This window comes from Haemorhous mexicanus, chromosome 1 (assembly GCF_027477595.1).
Source record: "Haemorhous mexicanus isolate bHaeMex1 chromosome 1, bHaeMex1.pri, whole genome shotgun sequence".
In the NCBI taxonomy this organism is placed as follows: domain Eukaryota; kingdom Metazoa; phylum Chordata; class Aves; order Passeriformes; family Fringillidae; genus Haemorhous; species Haemorhous mexicanus.
Window position 1 is genome coordinate 118,061,511 of NC_082341.1, and position 23,100 is coordinate 118,084,610.

At 40.4% G+C, this 23,100-nt stretch overlaps 1 protein-coding gene across 1 annotated transcript in view; it reads right to left on the reverse strand.

Annotated features, from left to right (window-relative positions):
* The window catches only part of PCMTD1 (protein-L-isoaspartate (D-aspartate) O-methyltransferase domain containing 1), a 40,480-nt gene extending 20,068 nt beyond the window's left edge, over positions 1–20,412 (reverse strand). The window contains exons 1-2 of the mRNA XM_059860494.1: positions 20,187–20,412; positions 2,527–2,952 (exon numbers count right to left, since the gene is read on the reverse strand). Coding sequence (XP_059716477.1) covers positions 2,527–2,833 — 307 coding nt within the window. The 5' untranslated portion in view covers positions 2,834–2,952; positions 20,187–20,412. The remainder of the gene's footprint in view (positions 1–2,526; positions 2,953–20,186) is intronic.
* Positions 20,413–23,100: the final 2,688 nt, after the last annotated feature.

A 23,100-nucleotide genomic window follows, 5' to 3' on the forward strand; every position in this document is an offset into this window, starting at 1 on the left:
ATGTACACTCCTTCAAGTACTTAACTTTGAAAGCAACTAAAACATCCTGCAAGTGTCAGTTGCTCTAACAAGCTGAAATTAAAACTATGAATGCAGAACACTACCACATCATCATACACCACAGCATCTGTAATCTAAATGGAAAGATGAGAAATGTGCTCTCTTCTCTCACTGGGAAAGTCACAGCTGGACATGTAAGCAGAGTCAGCTATTCTAAAAATGTGAAACCAATGTCTCCACTACTCTCTGAAATCAACTGGCCTCTTTCAGCACAATGAGATAGCAATTCTACCACCTATCATTTCTATTTTAACAGTTTCAGCAACAGTTAATTTAATCTCTGTGGATTGGTGCGCAGTCTTTTTAGTATGTTGCTACACTTAGAAGTGATCACCAGTTTCAGATTATTTGATAATTTAACCTAATCATTTTGACACTGCCAATGTGGCAGAAACATTACCCACTACATTGTCAAATGGAAAGATACCCAACTACTGTCAAAACCCACATGGTTCTGCTCCTCACTGCAGTGTATGCTGAAATTGGTTTGAAAAAAAAAGTGAGCTTTTAAAAATGAATATGGTTTATTTGTCAGAAAATGGCATCTTTTTATTTTTCTTTGTTAAAGCAACTGTTCCCTGGTTTAAAACAAACAAATATAATTATTATACATAACTAGTTTTATCAGAAGGAGTATAATAAGAAAATAAAGACACATAAATGGCATTTATACCTTCTATGCCTCAGCCTAGAACTCAAAACACATTACAACACTAAGACTTTGGTGACAGGATACAGCACTCCAAAACATGGAAAGTCTACTTCTCTAGGTAGCTGAGCAGTTGCTGCTCCAGGCGCTCAAGCCCTGCTAGGGACCATCAGCACCTGAGCTGCCTTTCTGGGAACATCTGCAGGATAACTGTGCTCCTCAGGGGCTGTCAGCCAACCTCACCCGCTGTCGAAGACAAGTCTTTTCTTGTTTAATTCCCTCAACTCTGCATATGCTATTCTGAAAGATAGGAATTCTGCTTAATACTGAGAGGCCAAACCCAGGAGTGTTCAAGAGCCACTCAAAAATGGTTTAAGTACAGAGATACAAATGCAGTATACAGAATCAAGTGCAATAAACATAAATTTCTTTTTTTTTTAATGTAATAGTTAAGAAAGAATAATGAAGTAACAAAACTTTCCAGAAGACAGAAATAAACAAGTACCATTAGTCACTACCCTGAAAAAACATTTTAGAGAAAAAAATGCTGCAATATTTACTAATTGTTTAAATACTCCACCTAAAATATTAAAATCCAATAAAAAAATATCTACTCAATTAGAAACACTCCCAAACAGAGAAAAGCAACACTCTAAGAGAGAGGATAGCTTCACCTTATTTTTACCTGTGAAAGACCATGATTCCTGTTTCCACAAAACAGTTTTTTATTTTTTAGTATTAATAAATCTTTTATTTATTAGTATTAATTAAAACAAAAGATACTGCAGATACCAACAAATGATGTTTGTTATGCACTATTAGCCATAAGTTCTTTCTTCCAATAAATAAGAACTGATGACAGACAGTAACTAAATTAATTGAAAACAAACAAACTGACCCTTATCACCTTAGTTTTATATATAAATTAATGTAAGCAAAATCTGTGTATTAGCTGTCAGCAAGATTTCTGCAATCAAGGAAAAACTGCATGCAGTATGGTCAAGAAAACTGTATCTGTGAAAAATACACATCAAAATAACTACTGCTGTTTTATGTAATAAAATAATTTGTAAAAAAATTAGTTGTTGGTGCATGTGCTCTGTAATCTAAATGTTGGGCATAAGGAAATTAATGCGTTTTTCCCTCCAGGTTTTGAAATTTAATTTAGGCAACAATATTTAGTTCCATCTTTTTTCATATAGGAAATGTATTTGAATACAAGAAAAAACAGAGTGCTAGTGTGTTAAAATTCTTTCGAAAACCTACACACCTGATTAAAAAGTCTCATCAGTCTACATCCCAAATTTTTTTCATTAAAAACTGTTTAAATATATTTTAAAATAAACTGTTTACCTACTAACACATTTATTTTTCAGTTAAGTTTCTTCAGCCTTTTCAATTTAGATTTTCCCTTCCATAAACTGAAGATCAGAACAGTAACCTACAGTAAAGGCACAAAGAGACTGTAAGTGCAGATGAAAATTTTAGCCTTCAAAAATTGTTCCACTCTCCCTTTCCCTTTTAAACAAAAAAAAGGATGGTTTCCTTTCAAATGAGAATTTTAGACTACAGAATGCAGGAAGAATTGCCTCTTCCAAAACACCTAAGAAATGTCACCAAATTAGAAAAACAGAGAATTGCTTGTAGATAACAAACAATATTTCAACAACACATCTTATAGAGCCAGCTTTATGTATGGTACTGTCATTGTTAAAGAAGGAAAAGTAAGGTTTTACAGGGCTTGCATAATCTTCTAAAATATTCATACCCACTATATTTAAATAAAAACTTTCAGGTTACCTAATATTAATAATTACCTAATATTAATCCCACCATTGTACTCAAGTATCCGGTTCCACTACCCAGATTTAGAAAAGACAATCCAGGCTGAAGTTTCAGTGCTTCCATGACTTCAGAATAAATGCAAGGTGCTGACAAGTGTATATTTCCATGCTTCCAGGCCAAGTCTTTGTAAGCATTGTCCCTGTACCCTTCCAGGTAATAATCACCACGATCAATCGCTCTGAAGGCTTGCTCCACACTCTCGGTACGAATGTACTGAGCTTCTTTCAAGTTATCAATTAAGTCATCGTTGTCTTCTCCAGCACTCACAGCTCCTCCCATGCTGAACTTCTGTGGCAATTCAATTAGTTTGCAAAATACATTAGGAGCAGAGTTTTCCCAAAAGTATATGTTTGCAATGGAGTCTCAGCTGTTTTTCAGAAGGACATCACAAGTGAATCCTGCAAAACAAAGAAATTAACAACTATTAGCAAGTGGAGAAATATTGTTAGTAGTGGATAACTTTACCGAGCAGAACAAAGAGGCAGGACAGCTGGTACTCAATCAAAATTCTGCCCCTCAGATTTTTAACTCAGAGCTGAAAAAAACGGGCTTAATACGTCAGCATGGGCTGTCCACATTATGCAAACCCTTATGCTTGCTAGACACTGCAAACCTTACAGTGCTAACTAAGAACTCTTCACCCATGTTACACATTTGAGGGGGCACCTACAGGACAGCAACTACCTTTGGGTGAGCTCTAGTCCCATCCTGAGAGCTAAGTGTCCAACAGAAGCTGGAGCATGTACCAACTTAGCTAATTTTGAAAGGAACTTGGTTTCCATGTGCTAAGATCACCCTATGGGGGAAACAAAGCCCTGTAAGGGATGATGTCCAGGAGATACTTTTCAGATGTTCACTTTTGAGCTGAAACAGAAAACCAGTGCAGATACAATGTCACATTGCTTTCTTCTGGAATCAAAACAGGAAAGCCCTCCAAGTATCTGAGCCCCTCCCAATGCTTGCCATATTCACTAGAGGAATAAAAACTCCTTAAGTACCTAGAAATTTTTAACAGCTTACCAGCTCGTAAGTGTGATTCCACACAGCACACTGCAATAAGTCGTATTCACTTCAAAATAATTCCTTCAGATTTTTATTTTAACTGCAGTTATTTCATTATGAATAACTAAACTCAAAATCCAGATATTAACATTTTTAATGTTGCATGAATTACCAGTAAAACAGCAACAGAAGACTAGGAGACAGGAGAACAGGAAGTTTAACACCACACTTTTAGGTGAATAGAGTACACAGTGAGTATCAGAATAATGTTGATAACACACTGAAGTTTTAGTTGTTGTTCAGTAGTGCTTACCCTAAGCCAAAGAAGCATTTTTCCTACATTCTGCAGTGTGCAGCACATAAAAAGCCAGGAGGGAGCACGGCCAGGAGAGCTGACCTGAACTGGCCAAAGGGATATTCCATACCATAGGGTGTCATGACCAGTATATAACTGGGGGGAGTTACTGGGGTGGAATATCGAGGGCTATTAAAGCTCTGGCCAAACAGAGGTGAAATGATGGCTGCTCACCATTCAGCTGTGTGCTTCCCTCCAAGGCAAAACTAATTCCCACTGACATTCTAGAATGGAAAGAGGTAAAAAGTCACCATGTGCAATTATCCAGCAAAAAACCCCCTTTGATTAAAGTAGAAAAAACAGATGTTGGAACACCCTAGTGCTCCACAGCAGAATAAGGAGGACTGTGTATGTTCAACTACACAGGAATATTTCTTTCTACTTGTGAAAAAACTACAGGACAACTTAGATAGAAAATGTGAAACCTGAGAGATTTTTTTACCTGCAGTTTATAAAAATATTCCAGCTCTATTTGTTTGTCTGCACCTACACCACACACCTGAAGGTTCAAGGAATCCAGTGATGATACTTATGTTTAATAATCTACAGAGACTAAAGCAATAGTTTTTGCCATCTTTCATACTAAAAAGTTCATTATTATCTTGAGATATGTTTGGAAAGAAATTTAATTAAAAACACAAAGATAAGAATGAGTTTTGTAAAGACTAAATTCAGCTGCTCCGTTTGAGAAATGGGAATGCCGCTTTCAGCTCTTCCTTGCGGGGTGCATCCACCACCTCGCACCAGCAGATGGAGAACTCGGCTAGCCATCAGCACTGTGCCAGCAAACATGCAGAGCCCACGGATGGGAAAACCTAAAGCTTTAGCATTTCCATCAACAAGTGTCTTCACTGCTTTCATATACCATTCAGATCCTCAAAGTAACATTTTTCTAATTTTCAATACTCATGACAGAGCAACAGACTTTTTTAAGGTATTTGGTAATATTGTATTCTTGGCATTATATGATGGCTCAGGTTATTGCAGAATCACAAGACTTTCCACTGATGACACCCACCAAGTGCCTCAGCTTCAATAATGGTTATCACACAAAATCTCAAAGCCAAGAACAGAAAAAGTGTGGTCAACAGCATGACATTGAGGGAAGTAGGGGAGAAGAGAAATAGAGCCTCCTCTCAAGAATGAGACACAGCAAAACAGCGCAGCTATTTGGCAGTGCAGCTGAAGGCTACATATCATTCTGGACACACTACTCCCATCTGAAGAAGGTGACATTAAGCAGATGACAGTGATGGTGTTTAGGCTAGATACCTAGCTTTTTAGCTATCTTGGTTTGGTTTGCATCCATTACTCATCTACAGTGCTCTACTCTGCACTCTACAGCTACAGGTAGGCAAAAATGCCGCTCAATGGAAAATATTTTTGTTCAAAACAAAAAAATGCCCTAGGAAGTGAAAGAAATAGATCTTTTCGTGAGAAGTGCCCTCTTGTGCTGCAGAGAAATACTTTTTGATAGTTTACTTCCCCCCAATGCTTTTGAACACACAAAAGAAAACATCTCAGAAGCCATTTTAGCAAAGCTGGAAAAAAGGGGCAAGTGAATCAAATCTTCCTTGTGACAGCTGACCCAGGACCATGATAAAAACAGCAGAGCATACTATGATGAAACTTTCTACACAGCTGAATGCTCACCAAAAAAATCCTCTGAAAATCCCTAATATTAAAACTGAAACACATGCAATTCACAAAGAGCACAAGCAGCATTCTGATGCCTATTACACCAAGAGGTATAGCACCTTCACAAGAAATATGAAAGTTTGTCAAGTTATGAAAATGCAGCTATTGCTTTTAGCCTTAGGAATCTCTGGAATACACAAGCCAACAGAAATTATAGTGAAGGAGTTAAAATTTCAATATAGTATTGATAAAAAGTTAATTAACTTAGTAAAACCAACTGCAATTAAAACAATCTTCATCTTCCATTCTGTACTATTCGTGAATTTATTTTCAGAAGCTGGAACCCTATCTTGAAGTTTCTTATTTTCACAATAGAAATTAAATGGAAACACACTTTCCAATTTCTCTAACAATCCACACAATTGTGTAAAACCACCACTGACCTGTTTCTGACCTAACTTGTAACCAATTTCAGTGAAATACATTAAATAATTTGTGTGGTTTTTTTGATGGTTTTCCTTTTTTTTAATACTGTCACGTTAATTTAACATGTATTTTTTGGCTCTGTGGCTAAGAAGCCATGAAATTTGAGTGCATTTTAATTCTTCACTATTTTATAAGATATGCAAAACTCTTAGCTGAAAAGTTAGTAATGAGGTATAAGGTTAGCCAAGTTTTTCTGCCAGCTTTTAAAGGGACACAAGTTTTGCATGTTTCAGAATTTCTACAAATGTATTTGCACTTCAAGTTAATTTTCTGGGCCACTAAGGACTTGCACACTCTCTTAAAGATGGTTTAAATACCATGCTAGTAAGGTATCCAGTTAATTTACCAGACAAAACCTCTTTGACATTGCTAAATCCATATGATGCCAAGTATCTTAAAATTAACTATCTTGTAAAACTGACACAAGATGACTCCATATAGACAATTACTCAGAAATACATGCTACTTGAGCTGACTTACTTGATCCTTACTTTGTTTCAAAGAAAACAGAATAACAGAATAATAAATTGAATCAGCCATATTTGAAGTCTCCTCCTCACAACTAACACAATTTTCGCTAACACATGAGCTTGGAGAAAGTTGACACTGAATCAGGAATGTGATACACTACTTTAAACTCATACACAGAATACAGCCTTGCTTGGTGAATCCTCCCTCTTTCCTGTAAGAGGGAGAAGACACCAGTAAGTCACTGAGCTGCACATTAATATTAGGATTCAGCTGTTCAGTTTCCCAAAAAGGAATATTCTGTGACTGGCAATAGAAGGAAATTAGCCATGAATGCACACACGGGCCTGAAATACTTCAATCAAGTTAACAGTTTCAGTTTACTCATAGAAAATATCAGCAACATTGCTCTAATCAGCAGAGATTTAAAATTCCCCAGGCTACTAATCAAGTATCAGACTTACTCCTTTCTGTCCAGACTCAATACATTATACCCTTGCAGCAGTTATGAACTCAAGATCATGTTTTGCCTGTCCTCATTCCATCCAATGACTCCTACAAGCACAGGACTCCACTTTAAGTTTAGCTTCCCTTTTTCTCCCTAGTATAATAGTGACTCACTCAAGGAAATTCAACCTCAAACTGCAGAGCTGAGCTTAGGATTTCAGCAAGAGCTTTCAAACAAACAGTATGATTGATCATGATCTGAAAGGAAAAGAATAATTCTAATATTACTTTCACCCAGCAAAGACCAAAGAAAACCAAAATATATGTATGTGCTGGCAGTAACTGTAGTAGGTGACTACAAAATTAAGAATAAAATGTGGGACACAGAGGTATCTTACAATGAAGTCTTTATGAACATTTTTTAAAGATTTTTACACCTATACTTGCTACTAAATTGATACTAAAGGCAGCAAAAGGCTTAAGTGCTTTGGAAATCCAACTATTAGAACTATATTCTCTTCCACAGCTATTTTTTTTTGTCATTTTAAGCAGCTAGGAAAGAAGAAAACCTATTGCTTTTAGGATATACGATGCTACTTGGTACATTAAGGAAAATGTTATAGAGAGAACACTGCACATTTTTTAAGTCTATATGCTAGACTAATCTTACTTAAAAACATTCACTCCTAAACTGCTGTTCAGTGGGTCACTTCAAGAAGCTCCTCAAGTTAAACAGAAACAAGTACAAAACCAAGTAGAGTCAGCTCTACAGTGCAATGCACTCCACAGAGCATACTTCCAAGGTTCTTTGCAATATGGCAATGGAACAAAAAATAGACCACAGGATTAGCGTTAAGTCAAATGAATGTAAACAGCTACAACTACTGACTTAACCTGAATTGCATTGACCTACTTGGGCAGAAAATGTTTGTCAAGTCTGATGTAAGCTTAAGCCCTGATCTTCCTGTTTGAGCTTTCAACAGCTGTTTATACAAGATTCCAGGTATGTGCCTGCTTTCACTCTTACTCCACCTACAGTCACCTGAACATGCTGAACAGCAGACATGGTACTGCATTTCTCCCAAAAGAGGTACTGAAACTTATGGAAGAGCACAAATGTATGAGCAGTGACAAGCATATAAGCACATGATCAAATGAATTTAACCTTGGCAGCTACACACACAAGGGCATAATTTTGGAGTAACTTGCTGAGTAGCTACTGAACTTTTATTTTTTTCAATATTAAGACAGTTCACAGAAACTTGAGTAAAAAAATAATAATAAAATAACAGAATTTTGTTAGTTCCTTTTATGTTTGTTTTTCACTGCTCTTTGAACTAGGAGACATTCCTTTACTGGTGTATACTGTCACTTGTACTTAATTTGTTCTTTCATCTGAAATTCTATCTACCCTCTTCACACCATACTAATGGTATGAATGCTGAAAGGAACATTTTTCTATACATGCCAGACCTGTTTTCAGGTATGCTGATAAAGGCTTGAAAATTCAGTACCTTTTATTACAAAGCAAAGCAAACAATCCTACATACTTCCTGGACTAAAACTGTAATGTTCAGCTTAACCCCACATCCTGACTTAGCTCTCTTTATTACTTAAAATCTGGGCAACCAAAAACTCCTTGCAAAGCTAAGCCTCTCAGGCTTCAGGAGCAGTTTCTTCTTCAAATACAGACTTCAAATTCTTCAAATATAGACAACAGGTTAAAGGCATACCTTTATGACTGAATGAACACTACCTGCACCCTGAGTACCATATAGTGTACCATCAATCACAGACTTCAAAATAATTAATATTGCTTCTCTACCCACAACAGCCCAAAACAATTCCTGATGCTTAATTGTAAGACAATGCACCAAAGTGCTCTTGTCTCTGGGGAGCCCAAGATGACTTAATGACCTTTTAAAGTTCCCCTTTTAAAGTTCCCCTGAAGATCTAAGCAAAAGATACCAGTTTAACCCAATGTCTAATATGCAGAAAGATCCCCTCTCCTTCTTCTGATACCAGTGTCTATGACACAGCCTGGCAGTCCTCTTCTAGCACATTTTGTAAAGGTCTCAGCTCCTGAGAGGTGTGCCTACAGCTCTGTCTATTCCTAGGCCACAACTATTTTTAGTTTGTCCAGTATAAACGAGCCAAAGAGCTTTATCATAGACTGGGTGAGAGAAAGGGGAAAGATGAAAAGCTTCTCTGGAGGGCCTAACAGACCCACAGAAACAGGAGGTACCAGGTAATAGCAGATTTTTTACTGCCTAAAATATCAGGACTTCACCAGAGAGATGAATTGATGATGTTTAATACATACAGATGTCTGATTTTCACTGAGCCTGTCTCATGCACCTGTTTTGCATATCAGAAACTGCTGTCTCTGCACATATTTCACAAATTAGTGAGCTACAGAGTGACCAGGCTGCAAAACTCATTGTCACAATACGCAGCTTTGTAGAAGGATATTTAATAGAGACTATTCATTTCAAGCAGGTTCATAAAAGCCATAACAGGCAAATGTTAAGAATCAGAAGAGCTGTAGAGTGATGTGAACTGGTTCTGGTATATCTAATTCTGTTTGGCCTGAAAAGGCAAAGGCATAAAAGTGACACAACATTTCAGCAAATTTTAATATTGTGATTGCTTTCCATCTAAGACACCTTGATATATATATATATATATATATATATATATATATATAACAATAGTGAGAGAGCCAACATTTTTAAAACAAAACTTGTTTCTTTTCATAACAGATAGTTAATAATTTAGTTTGGTTGACCAGAACATAAAAAATTATGCTCCTTGGAGTAATCATCAGAGTCCCTAGAAACAAGTGGGGGATGGGGAGGGAGAATCCTCTTTTATAATTAAATACAAAGCAGATTTTGTACAAGAACTGAAACATATTTTCCTAACCTTTTACCATAAAAGTTATAGTTCTTAGGCAGATCAAGTCACACTTCATATAACTTTGACTAGGCAAAATATGGCCCATGACAAAATTTTCACTATTTCAGCCAGTACTAAAGTTCAGAAACTTACTGCACATAAACATTTCAAGTTATTTAAATAACTCACTTCTAGCAGCAACAGAACAACATACGCCTGTTGCCTTTAGCAAAAGAAAACAGAAATGAGGTCAAGTGTAAAAATAGAAGATAGTTGCATTCCTGACACTTGAAACCTCATCTTGGAGCTATGCATTTACTTCAGTCTCTACCAAAAAAAAAAAAAAAAAAAAAAAAAAGAAAAAAAAAAAAAAAAAAAAAGCCCCACAAACCAGGCTAAATTAAAAACAGAAATATCAATCAACTTTACTAACCTCCAAGGACACTAAAATTTTTTTTTGGTTTCTAGTCTTCAGAAATGTACCTAAAAGCTTCAAAATAGCACACAATAATCACAGCATAAACAACTTAAATACTGTATTATCATGATGTTTACTTTCACAGCCTGAGAATCTCAACTTTTATTTATTATGCACCCTCTTCTTACGAGATGCTAAACAAATACAACTTAAGGAAAAAATATATCCCAATTCTTCTGTGCTTAATTCTTAAAACAGTACAGTGCAATACAACTGTATCTTTTGAGAAGTTATTTTATTACTTAGTCCTGTAATTCTCAAGAGGGAACAATGAGTAAAGCCTACTCCTGTTTCCTGCTTCTCTTCCTCAGAACCACAAAACAAAATTCTTTCACTGATGCAATCTTCCAGAAGCATCACACTGGAATCACCATTTTTTTCAAATGTAACTTGTTTGCTAACACTTGCACACTGAGTTAGTTTTATCTTGTCAAAGAAAGCAACAGACATCTACCTCACTTTATTCTTTTTAATCCCCAAATCCTGCATACCCAAAAGCTTTAGACTTTAAGGATTCATATAATAATTTGTCTTGGTCTCCACGCATACCATAAATCCATACACAGCACAACCTCTAATGATGCGACTTTGTCCATAAATCTTTACTACTTAAGATTTTCAATGCTTACTTTTTATATAAAACAGAGATCAACTTCCCTTTCATGGTTCTAACCAAAAGAAAGTGATGATTTATCCAAACTTTCAAAACCTACTAATCAAGTATGAACTAAATCTATATTTTACCAAAGTCTCTAGTCATCCAAGAAAAAAAAAAAATCAACACTTTAGTTTACAACGCAAAAGGCTACATCATTAATACTGTGATCAGATTCTGTTTCACACAGGTTCATAGAAATACTTTATTGCTCTCCCTAGTTTCAGGTAACATTTTAAAGTATTGCTTTTGTAACAGTATCATTTTAATTTACACCTCTGTGGCCAGTCAGTACCTTCCACCTTAAATTTTCCACAGGGCTTGCAAATGATTAAACAGATTATCTGCCTGCACATATCAAAGTTATCTTTGTTGGGTTATGTGACAGAAACCTGTTCTGCACACAAAGGAGCAGGGGCGCATATAAAAGTGGGGAAACACACATGAATATCCCTGACCCAGCCTACCATCAGCTCTCTCCACACTCCCACCACCATCGTGTCTCTCCAAGGCACTTCCCGGATCCAAAGGTGTGACTTCTACAGTGCTGCAAAAGCAGCACTGTAAAAGCTCCCATGGAGTGCAGGTATTTGGGGATGGCACAAGTCCTGTGAGTGGACTTGGAACAAGAGGTAGGGAAAAGGAAAAATCACAGTGACTAGGGGAGAAAGAAGCATGGAAAAGCCACAGCTATAGTGACAAGAGGGACAGGTCATCTGTCAGCAGGCTGCAGATCAGTATGCATGTACAGCTATGCCCTCCCTATCCTGCTGGACTGTCAATCTCCTTTTGCAACTCTCTCTTGAGCCGCTGTTTGGTGCCCATGTGCACCTCCAAGACATGGAGTCAGACCACGGGTCACAAGGGCTGATGAGTCTGTGGTGCCAGCAAAGCAGGGCGTGAGCTTCTGCAGGTCCAGGTGCAATCACACGGAGTACCAAGCTGGACTGGCCAGCAAACTGGCAGAGTGGCCTTGGGACTGGGATGGGACACACTGGCCGAGTGAGGCAGCTGAGGCAGCTGGGTGCTGCAGGAACAAAGAAGGGTCCAAGGTGAGCTGCTGGAGAATCTGTGGTGTTTGGGATTGGCAGCTGAGCATGTGCATATGTTTAAGAGGCAATGGGGCATAAACAGACCAAAGAGTTCCAGGGTAGAACGAGTGCCTAAACCCAGTAACTGGAAAGATTTGTAATACATACCCATATGTTTGCACACATTAAGCTTGGCCATCCAGAAAAAGTAACAGGATGAGGCCATTTGTGCTGTTTGTGCTCGCCTTAGTGCCATCTCCTGTGTTGGTGCGGTGGCAAATTATAGATCTAGATGCTGAATACATGTGTTTGTTTGCCACTGAGAATACGTGCTTAGCCTCACAACTCACTGGACCTGAGGCCTTGGACACCTAAACTAAAAACTAGAAATACTTGAACAAAACTCCTTATAGCCCTTCTTTAAAAGCACAACCCAAAATATAAACACATTATAAACTTGAAAACATTTCTGAATTACTGGTTTTCTTTTTCTTCAGGTATGAATCAAGTACTACTGTAAATGTGGCTCCAAAGTTATAATTTACTTACAGTACCAACAATGGCAGATGTCATCTGGAAAGGATTTGAAGCATTTGTGAAAGCTCCAGTAACCATTCCAAGATATTCATGCAAACTCTTCAGCAAGAAATGGAAGTTGAGAACCTTTTATCATTGCCTATATAGCAGCTGTGCACTTGCACAGCTCACAATAATCATCATTCCCACAATCTTACTGTATCAGGTTTTTTGCAGTCATACAAAGCACATGGCTTTCACCTTACATAAGTGTAGTTTACAGATATAACACAAGAGGTTGCTACACTCACACAACCTGATGTAGTTATATCATGGACAACTCCAGTTTATCCAGAGTATGCCAGAATGGAGAAGGCAAATTTTACACTGACTTTTTCTGACAACTGAGTTACTTCAGAAAACATCACAGAATCTCAGGAAACTTGGCAGTAATGAGTCTTAGTCATGATGAATGCATAATTAACTGAAGCAAATAACAAGAGACTAAGGCCTATGGGATTTTATAATACTGCAGATGTCAGCTCAGCAGAAGTTAAAGAAACTCAGCAGCTTGACTTTTCTATGTCCTTCCAATTTCACTGACCTTCTGACCGCAATAATGACAAATTTAGAATTTCTTGAAGGAAGAACACAGCAAAGCTTAACAAACTGGACTACGTGGAATGGAAGGAAAACCACAGTTCATTCTCAAAAGGGTAGAAGAAACAGTTTTGCAAATAAAGAGCAGGATCACATGCCCAGCAGAAGAAGAGCCCGCAAAACCCACCCACTGAATCCAACAAGAACTACAACAATAAACAAGAATTTCATGAGTCTCAGACAAAGATTTTCAAATGACAATCAAATCCTGTAATGGCAAACTGATGTACCAGTAGAAATACAGCATTCCTGATTATTTGAAGTTATTTATACTACAGAAATATTAACCATTTATCAAAATTCAGCATCTCCTTTAGCAACTGCTTTGTAGTTCAGTCTTTCAGCAATGCTGACTTGCATTCATTTCAGTCATACCTATCAAGCAAATACAACGGTTCTGAAAATATGATTAAGAGGATAGTGGCTCCCACAATAATTTCTTTTTTTAACTTTGATATACACACCATGAAATAACAGCACAGTCATCCTGACTGGGTTGAATAGTATTACTTGCCTTTTTCTTTTATATGTCAAGAAAACCACATGGTTATTCCCAAATATCTGCTATAAACACTTCTTATAGAAATAAAAAAACCTCAAAATAGTAATCACTTCTCATTTTCTGCCAACCACATGGTCCTAATTCCTCTTTTAATGTTAAAACAACTTCTTATGGGAATCAAGCTTTTCGTCTGGGATGGGGATGCCACAAGCATATCAACTGCCGACTGTGACTCACTACCTGACTATCACTAAAAACAATTCCAATTACTATCACTTCACATTCAAACACCACACATTGATACAGAAATCTCCTTCTAGAGAGGCAGATTCATCTTTTTTTAAGTATGAACAAATAATTAGGACATGTCACCTCTGAGATTATCTCTTTAAAATCTAGTTACCTTTAAGTAGTGAAGACTACTAATAACAAATTATATTTGTTTTCCTTGAAGGATGGCAGTAATACATGCTTTTAATAGTTACATTCCTTTTGTGTCTACAGTATTACTGCATACTGCCTTTCACTACATCTTAAACAAGTATTTTATAACAACTCTAATTTGACTCTCTTACCACTAAATCTAAAATGACATTTGTAGACATCAGCTGGAAAAAAAAAAAATCTTCCCAGTGACAGATGCCTCCTGGAGGAACATTACCCAGGATTACAAAGCAGTCACTGTTCATCCTGAAAATAGTTTTCAAGATTGCTTAATTTGCTATTAGAAATACGCACCTATCACTTAAAACTTTAACAAGACAGTTGTTAAAAAAAAGGAAGAAATAATTATGATTACTGACAGCTTTAATAAGACTTATGTGTTTAGAAATCATGCAAAGAAAAGGTTTTGTAATAAAACAGCAAGCTTCTGGTACTTGAGATGTGACTCAAGTTCTCAAACACAGACCTCTAGTGCTATTTTAGGTGCTCATGCTAACTGTTGGCTACTTGGCTGGTGCAAAAGCAACAATTAGTGCTAAACAACAAAACAGAAAACTCTTCTGCCCACATCCTGTCTTTGCTTCTCTGCAACTTAAGTCAGAGGAGCTGCTCTTTCTGTGCCACTTAAGACTGCTTTGAAAGGAACCTAACAGTTGGGACTGGAGAAGCAGCCAGATAAAAGGCATTATTGACAAAAGAGACCGGAAGAGCCAACCTGGAGACACTGACTTGCTACCAGTCTGTCATCACCAGGTTCTAAAAACATTCAGAACAGAGATCCTATTTACAGTCTCTGCCACAGAATTGGTTGGTTGTCCATACAGTCTCTGTGCACATGTCTCTAAACATATACCATCTCCAGTAAAGCACACATGTCATCAGTCAAGACAAGAGCTCTATTCTCTAACTGCTGACCTACCTCTAATTCAGATTTATCCTGCCATCTTTTTTGTTGTTGTTTTTCATACTTCAAATAATGTAGGCCTTCAGTAAATCCTCTCATATCTAACAGCTCCATGCTGACAACTCTGATGCCCTGCAGCACCTCCATATAAATGTCTTTCATTCAGGATTAAAAACATCTCATGTCACTATCAAAGCACTCAATGAAAGCCTGTTATCTTTTAAACCTGATTTTAAGGTTTTGTTGTCAAATTCTGAATTGTTTCCTCAAACAAGTTTTTCAACATTAATTCATATTGTACTCTTTTACACCCTAGAAACACAGCAAATCCAAGTCTGCTTTGCAATTGTATGCTGACCAAATACTACTGTGAGAAAATCAAGTGAAATGCTATACTTGAGAAGCATTCCAAACCTCACCTGTTATACCACCTTAACAACACTCACAGTATCTTAAACTTCCAACTGCATGCTACTCATAGAGCTCAATACTCTGCACTTGTAAAAGCAAGACATTTACATCCTTTCTTTGCTAAACAAAACAAAGCTTGAGGTCCAAAACTAGCCTTATTAAAATGCATTTTCTAAGCAGCAGGCTCCAACTATTTTTCTGCCCCAGGACAGTTCCTCTAAAAAGAGAAGTTTCACAGTAATTCCCCACTCAAGAACTTCACTGTATGAGAATACACAGAACCTGTAGCCTGTGAGTTCCCATGGTGACTCCGAATGTCACACCTAATCTCTTTTAGGGCTGTGGAGTTTGTCTTTCTTTGCTTATTTTATTTGTTCTGTGATGACCTCTAAACCAGTGTCTTTTCCTCACAATAAAAGACAATTTATACTTTTGTGCTTCAATTTAAAGGACTGATGAAATTAATTGAGAAGTATGTCACATATTCATTGTAGTCACAATGCGTAAGTGATAAACACCCTAGCTGTTCTCCACACCTGTTTCCAACCCTATAGAATCAAATCCTTTTCTTTTTTTCAAAAATAAGTTTCTCTGGACTAACTGCCATTTTTCAAGACATTTTTGCTTACAGTTTACTTTTACTTCCTACTTCCAACATTTCCAGTAAGCTTCTGATCAGAAGTAGATTCAGCAAGAACCCACATATATACATTCCATCAGTATTTCAAGCTCCTTGAGTTAACATCACTGTTGACTTTTCAACACTTTCTCTGAAACATGAAGTAGGCATGACATACCAGGACAAAAAGGACAGAAAACCAACACTCCTCTTCTGAATGCCAGCCAGCTATCCTTCAGTTCTACAAAATATTATATTCAGCATCCTGAGCTGCTATAAATTCTATCCTTTCTTCAAGGACCAGAAGTCCAGTGGAAAATTTCTTAAGTAACACACCAGCAGAAACTGCTTTAAGAGCTTGCATGAAGGAGGCCTGAAGGCTATCATTAACATCCAGTGCACACAAATAAGGCCCAACAGAACTGGAGCACAGAAGCTATTTCCTGATGCTCTCATGTAATTATATCCATAATATTTGATATAACTACCACACTTCAGTCCATATAACTCCATAAATGATGAAGCAGAACACTGTGAAGAGAGTTCTGCAAAGCAGAATGATTAAACAAATTCTCCATCCAAAAAATCCACACTTGTTGGAGAGGATGAAGTATGCAGATCCACTTCTGACCCTAGTGGAAGATTCCTGGAGTGCCTTAGGCCAGTCACATACCTGATTATTCATTTGCAAAACAAAATTGCATCTACATTCTACCCACTTTTGCTTTGAGGAGTTTACATTCTAAGTAGGTAAAACAAATGAGATTATATAAACGATGTCTGCATTCAAGAGTGCCAAGTGCTGGAGACTTGAAGGCACTTTTCTTACACAGAGAGCTAATTAATCATCAGCTACAGAACCTCACTTTCAGTTCAGCAGGATAGAATAGCAGATCTCTGTGACATTCCTACTGAAAACGGGAACAAAGCAGTAAATTACAAGAACAGGTACATGTAAAGACACCTCTAATCCATAAAAAAAATTACTGTATTCTTAGCTGTTTCTCTCCATGCACCTAAGACTGAGATGAGCACTACCATAATGCTCAGTATTTCAAAATTGCTTTTAATGTATTTGTTCTAGGGAACTTTTGAAACACTCTGAGACACTGCATGGGGAAATTTTATTTCCTGGTTCTGGGGGGAAAAACAAGAACAATGCACTACAATGTCTCACAGTAGGAATTTTATACTAATGTCTTCTAAGTTTGCCTTGAAACTTACACCTGCACTGGTATCATGCCTAAGAAGCCTATCTTTAGTTTCAGAATACACACTTCCATCTCAAAGTGCTTCAAGTTTACAGAAACACAGCCAAGTGACTGCTCTGGTACAGTCCACCACAGGCATGGAAAACTACAATACATGCCTGACACAGAGGTCCTATTTTTAAGTCTCCTATTAGGCAGAAGCCTCTTCAAAAGGAGCTGTAGGTTGGGGCAGTCACTGACAGGCAAGCAGAAGACTAAACAATAAAAACCACCAAACTGCCAAGATTATGATTATAAAAATGGCAAGATTTCGTAATTTATCAATAGAATACTGCAAAATTGAAACTGGCCAGTCACACACCTAAAGCAAGTAATGACACAGATTAGATGAAGCAAATCCAGAAAGAAGGCCAATTAGAGAGGCTGGGAGATTTTCACAAAAATTCTGGAGTGAAGATCAGAGATGATGCAGGGAAGGAACCTAACCCTGCACAGACAAAGTGATAAAATTTGGCCATCCAGGACTGTTCAGTATGATATACTTTTTTTCTGTTTCTGCAATTTCATTATATTCTCCTCACTGCAGACCTCCCAACAACATCCAATTGTATTTTCTAGCACTTCTTTACAACACTGACTGTTGTAAAGAACATCTGGCTAAGTGTCCATTTCCAAAGCCCTCATTGTGGCTCTCTGACCTCACTCACATACTTCTAACATTCCTATCATTATATTTATTCACCCAGAGTCAGCTAAAACACCAATCGATCTGCCACATATTTTTCCACCTACAAATCCAAAACACTTTTCAAACTCTCCCAGCAAATCAGGCAGGAGTTCTGCAGAAGACAGCTCCATTTATCCAAGCCTGATCCCTTCCAGAGATCCTCTGCCCAGAGTAAGGTAATGGTCCTGTTGAGGGAAAAAGAGCATATCACACATTATAACTCATTTGCAAGCAGAATGGATTAAGGTTAAAGACATTCTCACCACACATTATTGCAATTTACTAACTCTAAGCACAGAATTTTTTGTGCCTTCCATCTAGAAAAGCATTCTCTGTAACACAGAGGTCATATGGTCAAGAGGAACTGGGTATCTTCATTAATTTGCTGAAGTGCTGACTAGCCTTTTTCTGTGTATTTTTTGTGTGGATCTCAACCTTTGCTGCTCTTTATGAAAAGAAACCTTACATTCTTGATAAAGCCTAGAGTTCTACTGTGCTTGACTTATTACCTGACAGGAGTGAAAAAAAAATACTCCCTAGGACAACACCAACTATGTTGGCACTGGCAAGTACTGCAAGGACACAGTGTGCATTTTCCACACACTGGAGCAGTTTAGTACTTTCATAAAGAATTTGTTTTCAAATAGATACCCCCTCACCCTTTCAAGTTAGTTGTTTCTATTTTGGTTTTTTGGTGGGGTTTTTTTTTTTGGTGTTTTTCTCTGTTTTTTTGTGTGGATTTTTTTTTTTTTTTTTTTTTTTTTTTTAATGACAGAGTTGTATAAAGGAGGCCCAGGCTGCTGACCGAGTATCAAATAAATGCCAAGATTCCTTCTCCCTCTGCCCCCCTTTTCCCTTCCTGCAACTTCAGAGCGAGCCGCGGACAACTGCCGAGGCAGGGGGGAGGAGGGCGCACGGAGGTCAGACGAGACCCGCACATGCACTGCAGAGGCGGCCCGAGGTTTCGGACCCAAGAGGAATCCCATTAACACCGCAGACCGCAGCTCGGCTACCGACGTGACCCCAGGACGCCTCCTCGAGCTGATAACAACAAAGAAAACAGACGGGAGGAGGTGGAAGCCCCGGAGCCAGTTCCTGCTCCTCCCCTTAGTCTTCTCCCAGCCAAAACAGAGACCACAACATAAACAGAAACAAAATGTGCGTTTATGGCAGAGCGGGGGGCAGAGGCTGCCTTCTCCTTTTCCTCCGGCGGCTGCCGCCAGGAATGCTTACCGACCGATTCACCCTGGATTGCGGGCGAAAAGCGAAGTTATCGCGCATTTCACACACTTTATTTATGTAAACAAAGTATCTTACGCCAGCTGCAGCCGGACCACCTCCTCCACTCTCAGAAATACCCTGCATTAGCCCACGGGTTTTTATTGAAACAAAACAAAATGTTGTCTCACGCACCCCTCAACGATGCCTCGGCCGGGAAGACGCCGGCCCCACAAGCCCGTGAGGTTGTAAAGACTCGACAGTGAAAAAAACCCCAAAAAACAGAACAAACAAATCAAGCCAAAAGAAATCCCCAAAACCGCAGGCTTCCCTTCTCACCGCATTTCCTCAAAGGCAAAAAGCAAACGCACAGCCGTCACAGGGGGGAGGCAAGGCGCTGAGCCGCAGCGGGGGACAAGCGCTGCCCTCACCTTGCCTGCACCATCACACCCCCGCCGGGATCTCGAGGCTGGAACCTTCTCTCTTGTCCCCATCACAAGGGGACAAGAGCTCACAGCTCCCAGGCCCACGGCAGCTACACCAACCACCTCTCCTCCTACCAATCCGTTTTGGGCCAGAGATTATACATTACGCAGACGCCGCAAGGGGTGGCAAGGGTCGGGCAAAGGAGGAGGAGGAGAAGAAGGGGCTGCCGAGGGCGTACGCACAGAGCCGGTCCTGTCCCTCCCTAGGGCGAGCCCTCGCCCTGTCCCGGCTGCGCGAAAACAACTGCCTCCCCCTCATCCCCCCTCCCCCGCGCCTGCGTGCGGGGCCCGCGGACAATGGGGAGCGGAGCGCCCGGGGAGCCAGCGAAGGGCAGGGGCCGCAGGGCAGGGGCCGCGGGGCCGCAATCTCCCCTCCCCCGCCGAACCCACCGTCCCGGCCGTCCGACGGGGCCTCCGCGCCGCACAGCGCGGCCGGAGCGCAGTTCTGCCCAACCCCCCACGATGCGGGACACTCACTCCTTCCGCAGCGGGCCCCGGACCCTGCGCTGGGCGGCACCGGCGACACCCGCCTCGGGGGTGGGGGCGAGAATTGCAGACAGGAGAGCGCTCCGGCAGGCCGCGGGCAAACGGCAGAGCGAGCGGAGGGCAGCGCTGGGCGGGGGTGCGCGGGTCGGTTCCGCGGCCGGTGCCGGTGCGAGGGACGGGACGGGACGGGACGGGACAGGGGAGGCGGGGCCCGACAGCTGAGAGGATGTAAACAGAGCGTCACGTGACCCCGCCCCCCGCGCGCGGGGCCGCCGGGCGGGGCGGGGCGAGGCGAGGCGAGGGCGAGCGCTGCGCCGCTCCGAGCCGGGCTCTGATTGGCCGATGGCCCCCCGCGACACAGCCAATGGGCGGCCGGCGCTAGCGGCTCTCGTCATCAGTCGCCCTGGGGTCGCGGGGGGCCCGCGCGCTGTATCCCCTCCGCCCTTCGTGTCCCCTCCCCGCCGGCCGTGGCGCGCTCCTGGCAATCCCGTGTCCCCTCCCCGGCCTTCTGGTCTCCCGTGGGCCTCCGAGGATGGATCGCAGCACCGTGTTGTCGTGCGGAAGCGCCGAGCGGCCGCGGCACCGCGGGTGGGCGGCGGGGGTCAGGCAGCCTCCCCGCAGGCCCGGGTTTAAAAACGTGCGCAAGGTGCCCCCGGTGCCCGCCGAAAGAGCCCCGCTTTGCCTTGTCATCTTCCTCAGGGGACGCGGCGGCTCTGCGGGACCCTTCCGTGGGGCCTCTCGCAAAGGCGGCCGGAAGGTTCCCCCCACGCCCTGAGCTAAAGGCACTCGGGCTTTGTTGTCGAAGCTCCCAAAGGTAGTTTGAAAACCTACAGGAAGTAAGAGAGATCACGGGGAAAGCTCAGAGAAATCATTAGAAATATGTCAGAAAATGTCTAAAAGGGGGCTGTAGAGATGGTAAAAAGAACTAGAGAGGATGCTGCATGAAAAAACAGCTGAGGTAATTAGGCTTGTTTTGCCTGAAGAAGAGACCAGGGGGTGGAGACCTCACGGCAGGCGGCAGCTTCCCTGGGAAGTGGAGGGGGGCACTTGATTTCTTCCTGGTGACCAGCAAAGGGCCTGCGGGAACGGCGTGGAGATGTTGTGGAGGTTTTGGTTAGATATTAGGAAAAGATTCTTCGCCCTGAGGGTTGTTGAGAACTGGCACAGACTCCATGGAGAAGTGGTTAGGGCACTAAATCTGACGTAAGTGTTTGGACAACACTCTCAATCCTATGGTTTGATTCTTGGTGTGGTCCTTTGCAGGGCCGGGAGTTTGACTTTGGTAATCCTTATGTAACCCTTTCAACTGAGGGTATTCTATGATTCTCTGAATTTGGGAAAGGAAGAAGTACTCTGGAAGGAATAAGACATAAAAAAGTGGGAAGTCAGGGAAGCCCGGGGCCCCAGTGCAGACTTTGAAGCCCAAGGTGATGAAGAGTGTTGGGTCATTCTGAGCCCTGGTCTCAAGTGGTGTTTCTGAGGCATTGTCTCACGTTTGATTTGGGAAGGAGGAATGACGTGGGATTTGGAGAGTCAGTGGAGAAAGTGGGCTTGGCTGGTGTTTGGGAAAATTAGGAGTTACACAGGTGTCAGGACTTGCAGCAACTTGGCTAGTCTGTTTTTGTTGTGGAAAGGAATGAGAAAAGCCTGAGGTCAGTGTCAGAAAAGGGATGACTTCAGGAACAGTAAGTTCATGTTCATCAAACATTCGGGCAAAAGGTGTAGTATTTAAGGATTTCAGGCTAACAGATATGAAAACCTGAAGTTGAGTGGGTGTTATAATATAACTAACGTAGATAACTTGTAGACATTTACAATGATAATTTAATCTGGAGTGTTGTAAGCACTGAGTGCTTTGTGAAATGCAGCCGAAAGGCACAAAGATTTGAGCTTTAGCCAAAGTTTGAGTAGTGGTGGAACAGGATTTCTAGCTAAAAGTCCTGAGAATTGAAGGACATAAAAATGTAGCTGGTAGGAGGCCGGGAGTATTACTCTGTTGGGGGGCAGGATTAGTTAATACCTGGAGCACACAATAGTTGTAGATGGCAACGACTGAGGTGAAGATAATTGGCAAAATAAGGGGGAGAGTTTCTGTTAGGCCAGGACTCAGAAAGAAATAAGTCTCCTGTCAGTTGGAATGAGTGATTCAAATAGTGCTACAAATTGCCATCCTATTAGTGATGTAACTGAATTAGAAATAAAAGGGAGAATAAACACACAAATTCAATTTTTACATTGAAATATGCCTTGCATCATTGCATCAGTAAATGAATAATTTTTTCTGCCTTTGAGTATTGTAAGTTTGTTTCTATTGAGAATTTTTACTTAGATGTAATAAGTGTTTATAATTTTCTGCCTATTGTACGTGTGAAGGTTTCCTGGCTTTGTTTCCTTCTCTTGCCATCACATCCTAGATATTCCTGTGCCTGAGCAGCATGTAGGCATTGCCTGTCAGACAAGGTGCACTTGATCAGTATTCAGTGAGGACAGAAGTAATGGCCATGTTTTGCTCATTCAGTTTTAAGAGAATTTTTAAGATAGCTTTTTTTCCGCTGTATATTACCATACTTGAACTATTTTTTCTATTTGCAGTGAACATAGTCATACAATTAGGAAGGCCATTCTGCCATCTTCTTTCAGAGCTGAAAAGAAGCTGCAACATTCAGGTCTAGCAGGAAATTCTACTCAAGCATGTGTAGTTCTCCAAATCTGTTCTAACTGCTGTCCATCCATTGTCAAAAAAGAAGTAAGGTGTGTATTTTCTGATGCAGTATGTAACTTCTGCATCTTGGTGTGAAAGATATTTATTGTCCCATTATTTTAAATTCGAGATGTGCATCATTTGGGCAACCTTTGTTTTCATTTGAATCTAAGTTAATAGTCTCAAAAAAAGCTAAAGTATTAT